Here is a 20749-nt window from a genome sequence, read left to right as displayed (position 1 = left end):
AAATAATGCTGCTATGAACATTAAGGTGCATGACTCTTTTTGAATTATGGTTTTCTCAGGGTATATGCCCAGTAGTGGGATTGCGGGGTCGTATGGTAGTTCTATTTGTAGTTTTTTAAGGAACCTCCATACTGTTCTCCATAGGCACTGTTTTTTTAGTGGCTGAGTACTATTCCACTGTATACATGTACAACATCTTTATCTATATTGCCATAGATATATTAGAATCTTGCTTACCTTTCTATAATTTTATTGCCCTTTGCTGGTCATGTTCTTTTGTGTGGTTATTTCTATCTATAGGTAAGGTATACTGATTTATTTTCCCAAGTACATATTTTATAATTATGGCATTTCCTTGCAAGGCCTACCATCAGTGGCCACTGCTATAGAAAATCAGTTCTTAAGGCCAAACTTACATTCAAATTCAGAGATGATAGTATTTTCAAAGAGAAGGATGGCCTTAATTTTTGTAATGAATTAAAAATTAATTCCTAAATGAGATGATCAATTCACATTGCTATACTTTTGATAGATTTTTCTCCCTCTCAAAGTATACACAACATGCTCTGGTGACAAGATCTGTGGAAACTGACTATGGTCAAAGAACAAGCAGAGCCAGTAAAATGCTTGTCTATTCAAGTTTGCAAATGTTCAGTTCCATCAATTTTCCTTCTTATGTGGAAAAATAGGCACGACTGATCACAAACTGCAGATTTTACCTGGGTATAAAACAAAATGCTAATCCTTTGGCACCAGTCTGTATAGACACAAAAATGGCTAAAGTCTTCAGTTGTGTTTTTCCTCCACCAGCTTTGACAAACTGTACCCTGGCATTGTTGAAGCCACATTCATCATCAGACAACGAGGTAATGGCCAACAGTTATGCCATTGTTGGGATATTGAAAAAAAAAGAAAAAGACTATGCTGGCGGAAAATATAAGTTTCAGATTTTGCCATATGCTGTTAAAGCCAAAATCTTTTGCAAAATTTCTCAAATTGAAACCATTCCGCAATATTCACTCAACAAGTGTTTAATGCACAGTGTAAGTGGAATTGTTTTTAGGCACCAAGACTACAAAGACTTCTAAATGCTTCCAGCCAAACTGAGTCAAGTATCGGAATCAGGCGACAAAAATTACGGAGGCGACCCCCGAAGAAGGCAAGGAGAGGTAACAGCCTTAGCGCTCTCTCCGGACCTTCCCTAGAACTGATTGCTCAGGTTGCCTGAAAAAAAAAGCATTAAGATTCCAGAGAACAGAGTGCAAACAACCACAGCCCTAAACCAAAATATTTAAGGCTGAGAGTAAGGCAGAAAACGATACTATCTCAAGATTTCTGCAGAAGCGAGTAAATCCTTTACTCCCGCGATTCCGGTAGCTTCCGCCCCGCATTCCTGAAGCTCCGCCCCACAGGCGGCCCCCGAGGAGAAAGGCCCGGCCTTTGGCCCTAGACTGCCTCGGGCACCAGCGCGCGTGCGCGGAGTCTTACGTCACATCCGGCGCCAGGACGCCCGATTCCGGAAGGGGCTGAGTAGCTGTGGCGGCGATTTCCGTCCTGTTGGTTAGTGTTTCTTCCTTGCCGGAGCGACTGGGTAGACCGCGGCGTCATGGTCGAGGTAAAGTGACACTTGGGTGCCCAGGGGCCATCTGTTCTGGATTATTTTTCTTTGGCGGCGGGCGTGGGGGATCGAGGGTGCTGGCAGTCAGGGGAGAGTAGCGGCTGCGAGGTGAGGCTGTTTGGCCGAGGCCGGGTAGTCAAGGTTTTTAGGGAGGCAGAGAAGCCGGATGAGAGCACAAGTTGGAGGTTCTGTCTGGGCGGGAAGCCTGAGATAATTCCTCCAGTTTTCATTTGGCCCTTGGGCATTTGAGCTGGACACTGTCCCCTGAGGGGGGGTTTTTGTCGATGTTCGACCAGTGGTACTCGCTGCCTGCTGGGTCGAGTCGGTGATTCTGTGTCTTAAAAAAACTGGCGGTCTTCACTTTTTGTCTTACTAAAGCTCTTCCCCGGGAAAACCTGCCATTCTTGAATTTTTGCATTTTCCTCTAGCTTGAACAACTATTAGCAAGCCTTGTTCGTTTTATCTCAGAATTCTTGACTCTTGTCCAGACCCACTGCCATCGCCTGAATTCAGACCACATCATCTTCCACCAGCTCTGATGCATTAGCTCTTAGGTGGTCTCCTTGCTTCTGTTTCTGTCACCCCTCCCCCACCCCCAGTAAATTGATCAGTTTAAAACGTAGGATGTTTCAGCTGAAGACCCTTTAGTGGCCCTGTGTATCTAGAGCCAAAATGCAGACCGTTGCAATGGTATAAAAAAAACTTTATCTGGACCTTGTCTGTCCTTACAACCTCATCTTGCATCATGAACCCACCCTCTCACCGAACATACACATCACAGCTGTACTGCAGGTTCTGGCATTATTTCGGTTACCGAACGCCTTTGTATTTACATGGCCTTTTCTCTCTGCCTGGATTGTTCTTACCTCTATTTTGTGCAAGGCTAACTCCCTCTCTGCTTAGCTGCCACCTCAGAGAGATCTTTCATTACCACCCTAAGGTCGTCTTCTGTCCTCTGTCTCAGCCCCCTGCTTGTTTCCTTCATAGCACTTATTAAAATGTGGAGTTACTTTGTTTATTTTTATTTGCCTGTTTCCTCTTGAGCACAGGGACCGTGGCTGCCTTTCGTCATTCTGTTGTTAGTTTCTAGCACAATACCTGCCACTCAATTAGTAGGAGTTCAGTAAATATTTATTGAGTAAATGACTAATCTCAGGCATCACTCAGCTGGTATACCTGGGGCTCTGGCCCAAGAGGAGCTTCTTCCTCTTCTCTGAACTTGACTCCTATAGCTTGCTACAGATAGCTGTAGTGAGTGGTACAAAGCTTTTTACATATTTAAACATGTAAAGTGTATAACTAATTTGACTTTAATTTAGGTTATGGTATATATAATTTGTACCTAGATATGTAATTATATTCTTTTGTTCTAGGAGGTACAGAAACATTCTGTGCACACACTTGTGTTCAGGTCATTGAAGAGAACCCATGACATGTTTGTGGCTGATAATGGAAAACCTGTGCCTTTGGATGAAGAGAGGTACGGATAGTTCCTTTTCAATTGCTAGAATATTTCAACTTGTAGTATTGGGGGAAGAGAGCAGTGCGAGGGGAAGGTTTAAAGATTAGTGAGTAATACTAATTCATAGGATATCTATTCAGTAATGAGTGGTGTTTGGGCATAATTTAAGCTGATTTAACTTTATTTTTTTTTTTTTGGCCTTATCTTTTACAGTAAAAGTCCCATTAATTAATTGCGTTTTGCAAATACCCAATAATTAGGAGAGTCCCTTTTAGGCATTATATTTTATAATCAATCACTTTGTATGTGCTTTCAGCTTCCTGCTGCTCTCAGAGCCTTGCTGAGCTGAAATTGTACCTGGCCAGTACCTCTACTCCCATCTTTTCTCGTTAGTATGATGAAGATTTTTGAGTGGTGTCATATTTTTGGTTCTACATCTCCAGCTGCAGTCTGGGATTGCATTATGTGCAGTGTTCCTTCTTTGTCCTTTACCCTTCTTTTAAAATCTATCTAATTTCTCAAACAAGCATTTATATTTAATTTACCAAGTGGACTATCCTTAAAAGTAGCATAATAAGTGCATTTGTTTCTAAAATGCTGAATTAAGTACCTGGATTAGTTTGAACTAATCTTTCTAGGTAGATCCAGGAAAGGTTACTATAGAAACTTTTACTGTATCTTTATATTTAGACATTTGAAGGAAAGTATACTGACTTTGAGGTTTTTTAAAGGATATATTAGTTTCTACATATTTTAAAATCAGACCTTTGATAAATCAACATGAAAGTTTTTATATAATTGGTTAACAAACTAAACTATTATTTGACTTAATGGATGCTATGTGGTAGATTGTGAACAAAAGTGTGGAAATGTACTTGGAAATTTTTAAAAATATTGTTTAACTTTAAAATCTTAATAGCAACTTTTTCTACATGATTAGGCAAACTTAAGCTACTTAAAAACTTGTTTCCTGGCTATCTGTGAATATATTTACATTGGTGAATATATTTAAAGTACTCAAAGATACATTTTTATGTTTATAATTTTTAAATAGTCACAAACGAAAAATGGCAATCAAGCTGCGTAATGAGTATGGTCCTGTGTTGCATATGCCTACTTCAAAAGAAAATCTTAAAGAGAAAGGCCCTCAGAATGCATCAGATTCATATGGACACAAACAATATCCTGCCAATCAAGGTGAGTATGGCAGTCAGAAATGTCAGGATTTATATGTGGAATTTAAAAATAGAAAAATGAAATGTCTTATTAGTGCTTCTTCTGGAAGGACTTATTAGAGCGATACCCTGTTTAACAGCTTGATTTCCTCATTGGAGTAGTAAGTGAGATTATTGGTTGGTGGATTTTTCCCTTATAGGAAATTAAAACAGTGGTATAATGATGCAGAGATTCTTAGGATATGGAGATAGTCATAGTGGAGACTAAAGGAAAAATTCCTAACCTGTGGGGAATTTTTCTTTCATCTGTCTGTTTTGGCTATAATTTAGAAAGATGATATTAAGTACTAAAATTGTAGTGAATAAAGATAATCCAAGATTCCACAGGAAAACCATTTGTTTGGAAGATAAACCTGAGTGGATTATTACTTGATAAGATGACCTGTCTACACACCTTTGCTATGTAGCAAATGTACAAGCTTTCTTGACATCACATCAGCAAATGATCAAGGAACTACCTGTGTACATGGTCTTCAGAAGGCAAAGCAAAAATGATCAACTTACCTTATTTCTGAGGCTTGGGCTTAGTTGGGAAAATTTGAGATATCCAGTTGATAATTTAATATTTAATTCATTAAAAGACGTGATACTTGTATATAAGATAGTTTTGCCACAGATGAATTTTCTCTTTCTCTCTCTCTCTCTTTTTAATAGGACAAGAAGTTGAATATTTGGTGACAGGTACACATCCGTATCCACCAGGACCTGGTAAGTAGCTGTTATATTTGAAAATGTCTTATTGTAACTTATATTTACATGACTGAGCCAATAATATGATTCCCATTGCCTGTAAAATACAAGGTAAGCTCAATAACCAGGCATCCAAGCATAGCTTTTTAGATGATGATTAACTAAGTTCCACATGCATTCATTCAGCAAACATTTTTAAGCACCTATTTTTTTTCAGGCACTGTGCTAAGAATTCAAAGACAATAAGATTGCTCCAGGCTAAGACAAGCTTATTACCTGGAAGTTTAATCGGACACCTAAATATCACTAAGCTTATAAAAGTGTTAGAAGTGTTAGTATAGAAGCAGGTATGATAGAAACATATCCTGGGTGTGTTGTATGTGAAGAGGAATTAGCACACAAATGGAGTGGCCAGTATAACAGGGTGGAGGACAAAAAGCTTAGTATATCCAGGTTCTAGTAATTTTAGAGGATGGAATTCATCATATTCAAAGTATAGATGAATTGGTGCTTCTTGTTGTAGGAATTTGCATTTACGCTTCGAAACATTCTGTTAGTATTTGGGGAACTGCTTAATTTTTATATTTGAAGGTAATATCCCAAGATAATAGAAGTTTAGCTTTACTATCTTGGGCTGTGTTAATATTAAGCTGTTTTGGTTGGTTAAATATATGAGGTAAATTTGAGATATATGTTGTTGGGCAATATTTATTGTAAAAGAATTAGAAACAAAAGGCCTACAAAATGTAATAAAAATTTTTGTAATATCACCACCTAGAGATAATCACCATTATCTTTTTGTTATGTTTTCCTCCACTATTTTATTGTAAATGCATGTAAATGGAAGCAAAGATAGATACTAAAAGGAGTTGCTTTTTTTTATTTCAACAGGGGTTGCTTTGACAGCGGACACTAAGATCCAAAGAATGCCAAGTGAATCAGCTGCACAGTCCTTAGCTGTGGCATTACCTACTTCTCAAGCCAGGTAGGAGATATTATACTTCTAAATAACAAAGATTTTGAAAGCATAGATTACTGTTCACATTTTTTCTCATTTTTAAATTTGTTTCTTTGTAGTTACGTATTATATGACATTTTCCTTTACCAGTGCTTACAAAAACTTAAAATAGAGAGTCAGTCCTGCAAAACACCTGACTGGAGACACTAATTACTTAGAATATGGTGTTTCTTTTGCCTCAGGGTCGATGCAAACCGTAGTGCACCTGCTGGAGGTGAATACCGACACCCTGGGGCTTCTGACCGGTCACAGCCTGCAGGGGCGGTAAGTTTATCTGTGTCAAATCACATCACACTGTGGGTTTCTAACTTTAACATGTTGCCTATTTCCCTTTATTCCAAGATTCTTACCTTAAATGTTAAATAAATGAACATTTTCCTTGGACTTGTTTAAGTAAATAGCAGCCTGAGTTAGTTGCTAATATTTCATAGCCCTAAAATTTAAGTTGCTAGTGAATTGACAGAATAATTTAAACATCTGTTAATTCTGTGTCTACTTGCACATTGGACATAACATTTATTTTGATGAAGGTAATGTGATGATGCTCTTTATTACCCACTATTAAAAATGCAAGCGTGGTTATTCTGAAGCTTGTGTTAGTACGTGTTAGATATGAAAGTGTTTTTTAATTAAACTCTCAGTTGGTTTGTACGGTTAGAGTTGAGTGCTATTATTATCATAATATTCACAGACTATAACAACTAATATAAATGAGCATTTAGAAATATATTATTTGTTTGTAAGTAAATGGCAGCTACTGTTGTTATTGGTGAAAGTAGTTATAGAAAGAATAACTGAAAATATGCAGTTTGCTTTATTATGCTGTTACTTGAAGTGAGTGCAATCTTTACTTCCTCAGTTTATTATGCAGTTGCTTTGTGAAGTGAATGAATTTGTAGTCCTCCTTCCAGGGTCTTTAGCCTCCATTCACAGCATCTGCCCAGGCTTTCTGCCTCCTTAGGATATAACATAAGCTTCTTGAGGGCAGTAACTTCACAGGCTTCAGTGTTTTTTGGATGGATGGATGGGTGGATGCTAGCAGTAGATGGTTATATCAGCTAGTATACCCTTTAAGATAGTATTGAAATACTTTTGTGGGAGATAAATAAAAGGAACTTTCAGTCTCTCCTTTGTAGTATGAAATCAATAATGTTAAAATATGACAAAAGCAATGGCATTAATCCACATATATTTACTTAAATAATAATGGGAGCTTACATTTAGCATTTACTACTCTGTTACAGTCTTCATAATAACTGTATGAGGTAGTTGCTGTTATTTCCATTTTACTAATGAGGCACAGAGGTTACATAATTTATACCCAAGGTCATTAGCTAGTAATGGACAGAGTTGGGTTTTGAACCCATGCACAGTGATATGTGCTCTCAATGTTAAGGTTCTGCCTCTTTGAGATTTTTTGTTTTTTAAAGTTAAAATTAACATGAGGAAAATATAGTTCTGATCAGAAGTCTTAGACTCATTTTCTAGGTATGCAGATATTTTTCAGATATCTTTTTTCTTTACTTAAGGAAAATTTCATAAATCCCTTGGACTTTCCATTTTTGAATTGATAACATGAAACTTTAGGTAGTCTTTTTTTTTTTTTTTTTGTGGTACACGGGCCTCCCACTGTTGGGGCCTCTCCCGTTGCGGAGCACAGGCTCAGTGGCCATGGCTCACAGGCCCAGCCATTCCGCGGCATGTGGGATCTTCCCGGACTGGGGCACGAACCCGTGTCCCCTGCATCGGCAGGCGGATTCTCAACCACTGCGCCACCAGGGAAGCCCTAGGTAAGATATCTTTAATAATAATCTAATCTGTTCCATATCTAGGTTGTCATGGACAGTGGCAATGCCAAGAACTCCGCACTGATGGCTAAAAAAGCCCCTACAATGCCGAAACCTCAGTGGCACCCACCGTGGAAACTCTACAGAGTGAGTGAATCTGTATATTATTCCACTGCATGAAACATGATCACTGCTTTCCAGTTAAACAAGAGCCGAGGAATGGAATAAGGAGGAAACAGTGAATATGAGAGCTGGTAGAGTGATCTGAGGTGGGGTGGAGGGGGAGGGGCTTAGACAGTATCTTAAAAGATTCCTTGGAAAGGAGACTTCATTAAATGGAAGCTATACTTGTATTTTGTATAAAATACGGTATAAAATATTGGTAGAAGCTACTAAATGGAGAGCAGACAAAATAAATTTAGGAAGGTGTTCAAGGTGTTCTATGTGAAGGCCAAGGAGAAAATCCATACATCAGGACATTTCTATGGCCCTACCAATTATCTTTTTGATTATAGTAAATTGAAATGATTCAAAACGTACCAAATCTAAAATAAAATGTAAATAGTAGGAAACATACAGCTAGACAAATTATCATACCTTAGAATAGACTTTCTTTTGGTGTATAGATTTAATAAATCTTAATAGATATATAAATTGGGGTAACCACTACTACAATCTGTATAATAGAAGTTCCATTGATTCAAAAACACCCCTGTGCTGTTTTCTTATAATCATACCTTTCTCACCCCTGCCAACCATTCATCTTTTTTCGATCACTGTAGTTGTGCTTTTCAGTTGTATCATATTTAACATAAGTGTGATGAGTTGAAATTGAATAAACTTTAGCTTCTGTGTAGTGAGCCTGCTCATTCTACCTTTTGAAATACAGGTGATCAGTGGTCATCTTGGCTGGGTTCGATGTATTGCTGTGGAACCTGGAAACCAGTGGTTTGTTACTGGATCTGCTGACAGAACTATAAAGGTAATAAGGAAGGAAGAAAAATGTAAACATGATTTTGTGTTTGCCGTGTAATTTTAATGTTTTATTTCCTCTGGTGGGAATTGCTGTTCTAGTTCTCTGATTTCTCAGACCTGAGTGTGGAGTAAAATTTATTATCTATACCAGTTAAAAGTCCCAAATAGGGCTTCCCTGGTGGTGCATTGGTTAAGAATCCGCCTGCCAATGCAGGGGACATCGGTTCGAGCCCTGGTCCGGGAAGATCCCACATGCTGCGGAGCAGCTAAGTCTGTGTGCCACAACTACTGAGCCTGCACTCTAGAGCCCGCGAGCCACAACTACTGAAGCCCATGCGCCTAGAGCCCATGCTCTGCAACAAGAGAAGCCACCGCAATGAGAAGCCTGCGCATCGCAACGAAGAGTAGCCCCTGCTTACCGCAACTAGAGAAAGCCGGCGTGCAACAATGAAGACTCAACTCAGCCAAAAATAAATAAAATAAATAAATTTTTTTAAAGGAAGTCTCAAATAAATATGTTTGAAAAGTGGTATTTAAGCAACAGTTTTTTTCCAAACAGTATATGCTGACTATTTACAACTAATTCCTTCATATTTTTTTCTCCTTCCGGTTACAAAATTAAAGCATGCTTATCTATAAAAAATGTGGAAAATGTAAAGGAGTATAAAAGAATATAGACCCAGGGCTTCCGTGGTGGTTAACAGTCCTCCTGCCATTGCAGGGGACCTGGGTTCGAGCCCTGGTCCGGGAAGATCCCACATGCCGCAGAGCAACTAAGCCCCCGTGCTACAACAAAGAGTAGCCCCCACTCGCTGCAACTAGAGAAAGCCTGCATGCAGCAATGAAGACCCAACGCAGCCAAAAATAAATTAATTAATTAAATAAAAGGAAAAGAATATAGACCCATACATAATCCTACCACTATTAGATATTTGAATTTTCTTTTTAACATTTATTTCTGTGTATGTGTATCTGCATTTTCTTCTGAGTTTTTTTCCTGTGTATATAAATGTGTATCTTTTAAAAATCATGTTTGATATGTAATTTTGTTTCCAGCTTTTTTTCAGTTAATATTGTGTCAAAGGCATATTCCTGTCAAAAGCTGAACATCTTTTTTAAAAAATTTATTTTAAGTATAGTTGATTTACAATATGTTAATTGCTGCTGTACAGCAAAGTGATTCAGTTATGCATATATATACATTCTTTCTCATATTCTTTTCCGTTATGGTTTATCACAGGTTATTGAATATAGTTCCCTGTGCTATACAGTGGGACCTTGTTACATATTCATTCTATATATTATGGTTTGCATCTGCTAATTACAAACTCCCAATCCATTCCTCTCCTGAACATTTTTTTAAATGGTTCCGTAGTATTATATTATTTAGATATTCTATAATCTATTTTCCTTTTGTTAGGCATTAAAGTTTTTTAGTTTCCTGATTTTTCACTAATGTAAGTAATGCTGTAATTAATATGTGCCTAAAACTTTTTCTGTATTTTAAAGTGTTCTGTTATGATAGTTTCCCAGAAAAAAGTATTAAAGGTCAGACATCCTTGAAGTTGACACCCATAGTTAAAAATTATTTTCCAAAATGGGTGAATTGATACTTGCAGCATGCGAGAGGATCCTTTTCAGCACATGGCTTGTGTTTTTTAAAAAATATTTACTGTCGTGATAAGCAGAAGTGAATATCTAATCTTTCAAAAACTGTGTATAAAATTTATAGTGATGTTGAAGTTTTTGATACCTTTATTTGCTACTTTTAGGTTTTTTTTTTTAAGTTGATGCCATCCTTGACTAATTTAATACCTCAGTATTCATACTTTTACTATCAGTGATATCCTTTATATGTTAAGAATATTAACTTTTTGTCATCTATGCAAATATTTTCCCAGTTTGATCATGCCCTTTAATTCTCTTTTGCCTGATTTTATTTTTGGTGATGGGGTCATTTTGCAAACTTATATTTTTATGTGTTTTTATCTTTCACTTTTTGAAGACAATTTTAACATCAAGTTTCCAGAACTTTGCTTTGGAATAATAAACAAGAAGAAAAATTAAATATTTTTTGATTGCAGATCTGGGACTTGGCTAGTGGCAAGTTAAAACTGTCATTAACTGGGCACATCAGTACAGTGCGTGGTGTGATAGTGAGCACGAGGAGCCCGTACCTGTTCTCCTGTGGAGAAGACAAACAAGTCAAATGCTGGGATCTTGAGTATAATAAGGTGAGCATGAAGTTAAGGATTGGAGACATTATGAGCCCCTGTTTATCTTCCTAACTGTAGAAATTTTAACTTTCTTTTTTTCTTTTTTAGGTTATAAGGCACTATCATGGACATCTGAGTGCAGTGTATGGTTTAGATCTGCACCCAACAATTGATGTGCTGGTGACCTGTAGCCGAGACTCAACTGCACGGGTAAGTGGAATAGAGCTGATCTGTACATATATTGCATCTTACAGTATGCTCATTTGGTCCTAAAGTCATGTATTTTTTGATAGAGAATTTAAAGATAGTTGCCTTGACCCATCAGTGCTCTACCTAGTCTTCATCTTCTGAGTTCTTTGGCCCCACTATGTCTATAATTGGGAGGCCCCGATCCTGACATGTGACCTCTCACATGCCAGTCTATCACCACAGCTGTGGTCCATTAGCTGTTTCATTCAGTAGCCCCATTATATCCATTCTAGTCAGTAGGTCCCCTGATCTTGTAGCTTTTTCCCCATTGGCTGCCTCCTATCTACATTCCCCAGCCAGCTTACAGGTGATTATTTCATTTACTCACTTTCTTCATTATATTCAAGGCAGGCACACAGAGTTGTCGAGTAGATTCCCAGGCTTGCATTGATCTAGTTACCTGCTTGAAATATGAATACCTGTTCTCTTTGATGGTATGTCTGTTGCGTTTTGATAGATTTGGGATGTGAGAACTAAAGCCAGTGTACACACGTTATCTGGACATACTAATGCGGTGGCTACAGTGAGGTGTCAAGCTGCAGAACCACAAATTATTACTGGTATGATCGATGCTTTTCAAGTTTACAGTATATTCATATCAGAGTGCATTATGATTATATACTTTTCATATTTACTATGACTCTTGCTTTGTGTTGTATATACAGTGTTTCTGTGTGCACTTGAAAATTTTTGTGGTAACATTTCATCCCATTGCTTTTATCTCATACTTTTTACATATCATAGAATCTTTGTATCAGGTAATGTCTGACTAGAAAATAGTGCTATTAGATACAACTAAGCATTGTTTTATAATATCAAAATTACCGGTCTAGGAAATTAAAGTTAGAAGACAAAATACTCTCAGACTTTTAGAGCTGGTTTGAGTCTTGTTTTGCTTAAAATATGGTTAATAACATTGAATCTTCAAGACTAGAAAATAATTCCTTCCCGTGTGTTTTATTAACTAAATGATTATTAGAGTTTTTTCCTTCCTCTCCACTAGGGGGTGACATCATGTATTTGTTTTATTTGTTATTCACATTTGTTTTAGTTATTCAGATGACAGTGCAACAAGCGTTTATTACATTCTTTTAAGAATTAAACTTAAAATCAACCAAATATTTTGGAACTACAGAAAACAATTAGGCAAGGGTTAATATGACTTTTATTTCATATATATATATGTCTGTGGAGGAATGCTTCCAATTTTATTATATTTAACTCTCACATTCTTTTTTTCTGATCTGTATCTTGGGGATGTGTGTGTATTCTCCTTACAGGAAGCCATGACACTACAATACGATTATGGGATTTGGTGGCTGGAAAAACAAGAGTCACATTAACAAATCACAAAAAATCAGTCAGGGCTGTGGTTTTACATCCAAGACAGTAAGTGTGTTTTCCTAAGTAGCTTCTCTTCTCTCTTCAGTTCTAAGTATAATACAGAAATATCCACATGAATACTACTTTGGTAGTCATTTAGCTACTGTCATTTTTGTACCTGTGCCACATATGAACATGCATTTCTTTTATTTTCCTTGTGTAGTATTTTGCTTCATGGCCTCTATAAGACAAGGAAAGCTTTCTACATGGTGAAAATGATGTCAAACGAGATAATACGAATAAATCATGGTTAAAAGTTGCATGTCATAATCGAAGCTAATAGTAGCTATATTTAATGTTTTGGACATAAATATTATTAGACACTGAGCTATACATAGAACAGTTAATTCTTAAGGAGGAAGTTAATATAATAGGAAAAAATAGTAGTAATCATGAGCATTATAGTCAGAGTATCCCGAGAGATGGAGCATAATATCACAACCTGTTGTCTATGAAACTGTATCACCTGGCACTTTCCTGGTCACAGTCATATCTTGCCTCTCCTCCTCTCTTTCACACTCTCCCTTCCCTTTATTTTCACTCTTGTCCTTCCTCCCTTTCCCTGTCTTCCTCATTCCCTTTATTCCTCCCTCTTCCTTTCTCTCTTCCTCTCGCCTCTATTTCTTTCGTTTTTTCCCTTTCTTCTTGTTCTGTCTCTCTCTCCTCTCTCTGTGGCTTTCTCTCTTGCTTTCTTGAAAATAGTTACATCACCCCTTGCCCTTTATGTGAGTTTAGGGGTTTGTATGTTTATTGCTTTAGCTTAGTGTAGAGCATCGGGGAAATGAGAGGAAAATAAAACTTCAACCTAGGACTTAACATACATTTAAAATAATTTAAAAATCTGATTTAAGTTGGAACAAATATCTTGATATTTTTATCTCTGGTATGATGATAATATTTTGCTAAAACTGCATAGATCCTGACTACACATGCAAAATACAACCATAATCAGATTTTTAAAAATCCACCATTGTATTTAACTTGGTTTACTTTATCATTAATTCTTTATCTTATTTCAGTTACACATTTGCGTCTGGTTCTCCAGATAACATAAAACAGTGGAAATTCCCTGATGGAAGTTTCATTCAAAATCTTTCTGGTCACAATGCTATTATTAATACACTGACAGTAAATTCTGATGGAGTGCTTGTATCTGGAGGTAAAATAAGATTTTTATGATAAATATGTTCTAGTCTGTCATTTTTTTCTTTTAGTGAGTAAAATTTCTAAGTCATCACACCTAAGTATTATAGCAGAACTTGCCTGTTTTAACGTGTGTTTGAATGTTCACGTGTGTTCATGCATATTCATAATGCACGTAGCATATTCCATAGTTTAGCTCTCTTTAAGTTCCCACATTGATAAATCTAAGTTAGGGGTTTATGCCAGAAATCGCCTAAAGTTTGGTTGTGTGTTCTGGAGTTGAATGTCGTTTTGTGGTGATTTTTGAGATCTATAATAAATTCTGAATTAAGTACAAATGAAAGTAGACAAACTGATATTAAGAGGAGCTTGAGTGCCTACATCTTATATATCTTTGTAGTAGTGACTGCAGTTGCTACTGTGGTGCTTAATAAACATTTGTCAAGCTGAATTGTTGAGAGGACACCAGGTTTAACTATATCTTTCCCTTTAAGCTGACAATGGCACTATGCATCTTTGGGACTGGAGAACTGGCTACAATTTCCAGAGAGTTCATGCAGCAGTGCAGCCTGGGTCTTTGGACAGTGAGTCAGGAATATTTGCTTGTGCTTTTGATCAGTCTGAAAGTCGGTTATTAACAGCGGAAGCTGATAAAACCATTAAAGTGTACAGAGAGGATGATACAGCGGTAAGATCTCTGTTTCATATACATTGTAAAGTATAATAAAATAAATTAGCCATGCCAATTTTGCAAGGGTTTTCTCATTTTAAAGTTACTGAAATTATCAGAAGGGAAAGTAATCTTCATAATATTAAAGTATTTGTCATCTTGAATAGTGTCTGCTCATAGATTTCTTTATTGGTTTCATTGATGACAGCAAATCCATAGTTTTGATTTTATCTCAACGTTCCTTATTAGAGTTATTGGGAAAATCTTACACTAAGAATCACAGCAAAAAAGTTGATTACTATGCAAATTAATTCTAGAATCATAAGCTTTGGTGTTATTAGAATGTCTAAATGGCAATTTTATTTAAAATGAAAAACCGTAAACTGAATTTGTAGCGAATGCATTCATCCTTAAGATTCACTTATCTTAAAGTTAAAGAACTGCAGTTAAAGAACTGCTAAATATATAATGCCAAGTAATAAAATTTTGAATAAGTGCCTTATTTTTATTAGAAAGGAACCTATTAAATATGAAGCAGACCAGAAATACTTTGTTTTAACTTACTTACTTTTCTATTTTTAGACAGAAGAAACTCATCCAGTCAGCTGGAAGCCAGAAATTATCAAGAGAAAGAGATTTTAATGTGGCTTTGTCTTCATGGTGGTTCCAGTTTTGTTTTTTGTTTCTTTTTTAGCTTGGTGTTGATGAGAATATCCAGTCATTTGTGCTCTGGCTAGGAATATAAAGCAAAAACTCACATGCTTGAATCATTGCTTTTTCATATTTTACAATGAACTGTCCTTTCCCCATGTTTTTATTTATAAAATAAACAGTTTGAGATCCTAGGAGGTAAGATGCAGATATCAAGCATATGTGGGTTTGTTGAACATTACTATCCTAAAGATAGAATGATTTATCACTTTTATTAAAACACACTTTTTTTTTTTAACTTACAGAACTGCTTACTGTAGTAGGACATGTTTTGAGGGGAGCAGTCTTTCTTTTTAATCCTTTAAAAACTGGTATCTGTGACTGATAATTTGGGATTAAAGGATTTGAAGCATTAACTTCTGTATGTTTATTCCACAGACAGTTTTCGAGTGCATGTTCTGTAAAGTTCTGCACTAGATACTGTTCAGGAAGTAGAGAGGTGAGATGTGTCTGTCTTTTAAGACAGGGGTCACAACCCCTGGGCCACAGACCGGTACCGGTCCATGGCCTGTTAGGAACCGGTCCATGGCCTGTTAGGAACCAGGCCGCACAGCAGGAGGTGAGCAGCGGGCAAGCGAGTGAAGCTTCATGTGTATTTACAGCCACTTCATCACTGGCGTTACCGCCTGAGCTCCACCTCCTGTCAGATCAGCGGCAGCATTAGATTCTCATAGGAGCGCGAACTCTACCGTGAACTACGCGTACAAGGGATCTAGGTTGCGCGCTATGAGAATCTAATGCCTGATGATCTGAGGTGGAGCTGAGGGGGTGATGCTAGCACTGCGGAGCGGCTGCAAATACAGATTATCATTAGCAGAGAGGTTTGACTGCACAGAGACCATAATAAATCAACTGCTTGCAGACTCGTATCAAAACCCTATCAGCGAGTGGCAAGTGAAAACAGGCTCAGGGTTCCCACTGATTCTGCATTATGGTGATTTGTATAATTATTATATATTACAATGTAGTAATAATAGAAATAAAGTACAAAATAAATGTAATGCACTTGAATCATCCCAAAACTATCCCTCCGACCCCATCCCCAGTCCGTGGAAAAATTGTCTTCCTTGAAACTGGTCCGTGGTGCCAAAAAGGTTGGGGACCGCTGCTTTAAGACTTCTGCTTTAGTAGCTTATTACAGAAATGCTGTCATAGAGGTACCAGCGAGAAGCCAGGATAATACAGAGGAAAAGCCCATTTATTTTCCCTGAGGAGGATTATGGAAGACTTCTTAAGAGTCAGCGGTGTTTGAAGTGAGCCTTGAAAGAGGTCAGAGAAGAAAAAGGGCACTCTAAGATGAGGTGTGAAGTGACAGACCAGACGTGAGAGGTGTGTGTCCCAGGAGTACAGAGTTGTCTGCTGCAGTTGAATGAGAACAGCTGGTGGTGGCAGGGAAAGCTTATGTTTTGAGTTTCAATTGTATTCCACAAGCAGTAGGTTACCAATATAGGTATCAAACCGTGGAGAAATAAGTGGAGATACCAATGGACGTATTTGAAGCTATAGCAAGGGCTGCAGTCTCTTGAGAAGACTTCATAGAAAAGTGTTACTTAAGTTTCTGATGCCTGTGCCTCTTTCTGGCATATATCAAGTTTTACAAACCCTGTCCTTAGGATCCTGATTCCCTATCAGGCAAGAAAATTTGTCACACTTCACTTTCTAGAGTTAGAAAACAAAATTACAGGAACAATCAGTTTAAAATTTGTTTCAAATTAAGAAATTATACCATAGTTTTGAATAAGTATTTCAAAATATACACCATCTTGCATGCTGTAGGTGGGAGTGTAGTTGTTACAACCTTTAGGAGGGTAGTTTTCCAGAGTATATTGAAGATGCTTGGAATCTTTGGCTAACTCCTCATTAGAAATTACTAGGAAACTGCCTAATGGGAATAATCTGACAACTGTACACAGCATATTTATTTCACCTTTGTCTTTAATTAAAACTAGCCCATATGTCCTAACAATAAGGGACTGGTATAATAGATTATGGTCTCTTCATGCAGTTTCCATTAAGAGTAAGAAATATCTCTGGAGTAATAAGATGTCCAAATTTTTCCCTTATGTAAAAAAGGAAGCTGTGCAAGCTTTTTTTTTTGGTAGAGTAACTTGTTAATGCTCTAAAAAATACTGGAGAAGTAACACCACATTGTTATCAGTGGCTTTGTGAGAGGGATTATGGGAGAACTTACATGATTGGCTTTATATATTTCTAAAATGTTTTAATTTTCTATAAGCATGTATTTTGTAAACTTAAATAAAAAAAACCCCACTAGACTTGCATACCTGGGAGATTCTAATATGCCTTCTAAAAGAAGAAAAATCATAGAGGTGAATAGTATCCCAAAGCGTAGTCCAAAGGCCAAGGAGAAATTACTAGCACAAGGTGGTGAGAATGATAGCCCCTGTTATCCTGCTTAGCAGAACTTCAACTATTATGTTTGTTAGACACAAGTATCAAATTCTGAAGAGCATGAAAAAATCCATTTCCCTGCTTCATGCTGTCCTGTATTATGGTGTTCTTGAATCCTCTTGCAAAAAGTTCATCCACCATATATGGTCATGAACCCCACGAAATTTTAAGCAGAATTTCATGCATGTGCCTTTTTAAAATTTACTTGGCAGAACCCCAGCCTAAATTTCTTAACTCTGCCTATGCCTTGAGTACACTCAAGCTGTAAAATAATGTTAGAGAAAGACAGCTGGGCTAACTGGACTGATTTTTGGTTTATGAGCACACACCTCAGGTAAGCCATCAACAGTGACCACACACATTTCCACAGTTACACCTTCTGCCTCCTGTTAACAAAGGATGAACTACCCACCTAAGAAAACTTTGCTGAGTATGTGTACAATCGTTGCCTTATACTCTCGCCTACTCAAGAACTTTGCTTCCACAAATAACCCCTTTCTTTTGTGCACCATAAATTCCTTCCCTTTTTTGCCAAGTGATTCTCATCAACAAATATGTTGTATTTAAATAAGTATTTAATATATGTTTTTAAATATGACTGTCTTTAAAAAAAAATCACTAAACGTAATGTTCCCTTCTAGGTATGCACCATTTCTCTGTTCCCTTTTATAACCTAACCTCATCTCTGACTCGTCACTTCCCTTTCTCTTAACTGACTAATCCAAAAGTAATGAAAATAAATGTGTTAAACATAAGTCTTATAAAAAGAGAAGAAACTTCAAGATAGTATAAAAGTTGATAAGATAGTGAAATAAAAAAGATGTAGAGTTAGTATATAAAGCTAAATGTTAATTTTTTGGTGCAAAAAATAAGGGAGATAAAAACCAATTAAGAAACAGAAGAATGATAGATATCCTAATAAAAATGATAAAGGGGAGAGGGGAGACAATTATGTCCAAATCCATGCCATTATATTTAAAGAGTCAAATAAAATGGTTCAGTTTTCTTAAATTTATTTTTATAAATTCCTATGACTGACTGCAGAACATGCAAAAAACTCTACCCAGATTACCATAGAAGAAATAGAATTGTCAACTCCTACCAAAACCACCTGCATACATCACAAATCTCATGGAGATTCAGAATGAAATTCTAATTACAATGCACTTTAATTTTTTCTAGGACCTAGATAAAGAAGGAAAGCTTTCATGTTTTAAAATGTAAGTATAACAAAGATACCCAAATTCCATAAAGCACAAAGGAAATTATGATTTTGTTTATGAATATTGATGCAAAAATCATTAGTAAAGTCTAATAAAAAAATCAAGCTTCACATATCTAAGTGGAAGTTATTCTAATAGTGCAAGGAAGGTTTCATTAGGAAAATTTCCTATTAGGAAACAAATTAATTCACCACATTGTTTTATATAAGGAGAAAAATCATGAGCATCTTTATAGAAGATAGAGGCATTTCAGTATTTAAAATCCATTCTTCATTAAATAAAAAACTTACTAAACATAGGAACAGATGGATACTTTTAAAACTTGACGAAGTCTAACTACTCTACCTCAGTTGTTAATTAGGAAACACTAGAAGCATTCCTATTAACAGAAACAAGACAAGGATGTCCACCATCACTACTTTTAACTTTTTAAAAAATATCTTTCCACTACATTTAGATTCAAGTAAGAAATTGAAGTATAATAATTGGGAAGGAGGAAATAAACTTACTAGCAGATGACTCAATTATGTATCTGGAAAAAGAATTATCTGAAAACTGGTTAAATGTTAGACAACATTTTATTGTAAATCAGATAAACAAGATTATTAACCAATATATGCAGAAAAGTCATTTGACAGAATTCAAGAAAAATACCAGGCCTGAGAGAAAGAATGGGGAGATGTGTCAAAATTTCTTAAAGAGTAATTATTAGGAAGTATTTAATATACTAAATTATTCTTTGTGGTGGAACACAGAGGCAGGCACAGGAATAATAAAGGGATATCTGCACTCATTTTTTAATTCAGTATGTTTCTGGGAGTTTTAACAGGATAAGAAAAGAAAAGTCAAATTATAATGATTTGTAGGTAAGGCATATAAAGGAAGCAAATAGAAAATCTGTTAAAACGTGAAAATGCCCTATAAGATGATTCCATACAAGATGAATATGGGACCTGAAAATTAGTATTTCTTGACAACAGCAGTGAGCTAGCTGTTTCATATTGTCTACAAAATAACCACTTTCACACTATGAACAAAACCTATAAAATATTTCAGAGTAGCTTTAGTAGGAAATGTGGAAACTCTATGTAAAGGAACAAAAAACTATAAAACTCGATTGAAAGTTTTTAAATGGAAAGGCACACCTTGACTGTGGAAGAAAAGACACAAACTTTTAACTATGCTGTTTCCATGAAAATTAACACATACATTTAATATGATCCCAATCAAACTTTCAGTGAGTTTTGTTGGAAGAACTTGACAAATTGATGGTCAAGTTTATGTTGTAAATAAAAGATACCAAATATTTAAGAAACTTTCAAAAGATCAGAATCACGAGAGGTGGGGGCACCAGGTATAAAAAACCTATAGTTATGTCAGAGTTGTTTATTAATGCAGGAATAAAAATTCAAGTCAAGAGAACCAAATAGATAGCCCAGAAACAGATATATATGGAAATTTAGTAGGGCTCTGATATTGAAAAATCCCAGTATTTTATTAAAATTTAAAAAGCTGGGCACTAGTCTAAGATTTATTTACACTTATCTAAATGTAAAATTTATTATAAACTCTATGACATGTATGTTGAAGGACATTTAAGAAACTAAACATTGATACCTTCTGAAATGGAATAGGGTCTTGGGTAGATGATACACTTTTTTTTTTAAAGGCATACAATATGATGATTTTATGTATATATACATGTACATAGTGAAATAACTACCTCAGTCAGGTACTTCACGTATCATCTCCTCACATAGTTACCTTTTTTGTGTATGGTATAAGATAAAGAACCAATTTCATTCTTTTCATGTGGATAGGATACCTAGTTTTCCCAGCATCATTTATTCAAGACACTGTCCTTTCCCTGTGGTGTATTTTTGGCACCCTTGTTGAAAATAGTTGACTGTATATATTTTGGTTTATTTCTGGGCTCTATTCTCTTCCATTGGTCTCT

The 20749-nt window shown here is 36.2% G+C and overlaps 1 protein-coding gene across 3 annotated transcripts; it reads left to right on the top strand.

The window, feature by feature from the left end:
• Window positions 1-1497: 1497 nt before the first annotated feature.
• PLRG1 (pleiotropic regulator 1) lies at window positions 1498-15509 on the top strand. 3 transcript variants are annotated; one of them, XM_028491803.2, is made up of 15 exons: window positions 1498-1615; window positions 2992-3098; window positions 4135-4277; window positions 4970-5023; window positions 5897-5990; window positions 6206-6287; window positions 7856-7957; window positions 8700-8792; window positions 10870-11019; window positions 11110-11211; window positions 11708-11810; window positions 12531-12639; window positions 13653-13792; window positions 14271-14360; window positions 15029-15509. In XM_028491803.2, exons 1-15 carry the CDS (start codon window positions 1607-1609, stop codon window positions 15181-15183), a joined length of 1533 nt encoding a protein of 510 aa, XP_028347604.1. In that variant the 5' UTR covers window positions 1498-1606; the 3' UTR covers window positions 15184-15509. The 3 variants fall into 3 exon arrangements, with proteins under 3 accessions (XP_028347604.1, XP_007116184.1, XP_007116185.1); XM_007116122.4 differs by having other exon boundaries at window positions 14271-14464; XM_007116123.4 differs by lacking the exon at window positions 1498-1615 and adding an exon at window positions 3397-3468 and having other exon boundaries at window positions 14271-14464; window positions 15029-15204.
• The last annotated feature ends 5240 nt before the right edge of the window (window positions 15510-20749 follow it).

Source organism: Physeter macrocephalus, chromosome 7 (genome assembly GCF_002837175.3).
Source record: "Physeter macrocephalus isolate SW-GA chromosome 7, ASM283717v5, whole genome shotgun sequence".
Taxonomy (NCBI): Eukaryota; Metazoa; Chordata; class Mammalia; order Artiodactyla; family Physeteridae; genus Physeter; species Physeter macrocephalus.
The sequence above is the reverse complement of the archived record's forward strand: the minus strand, read 5'-3'. Positions and strand labels throughout refer to the sequence as shown.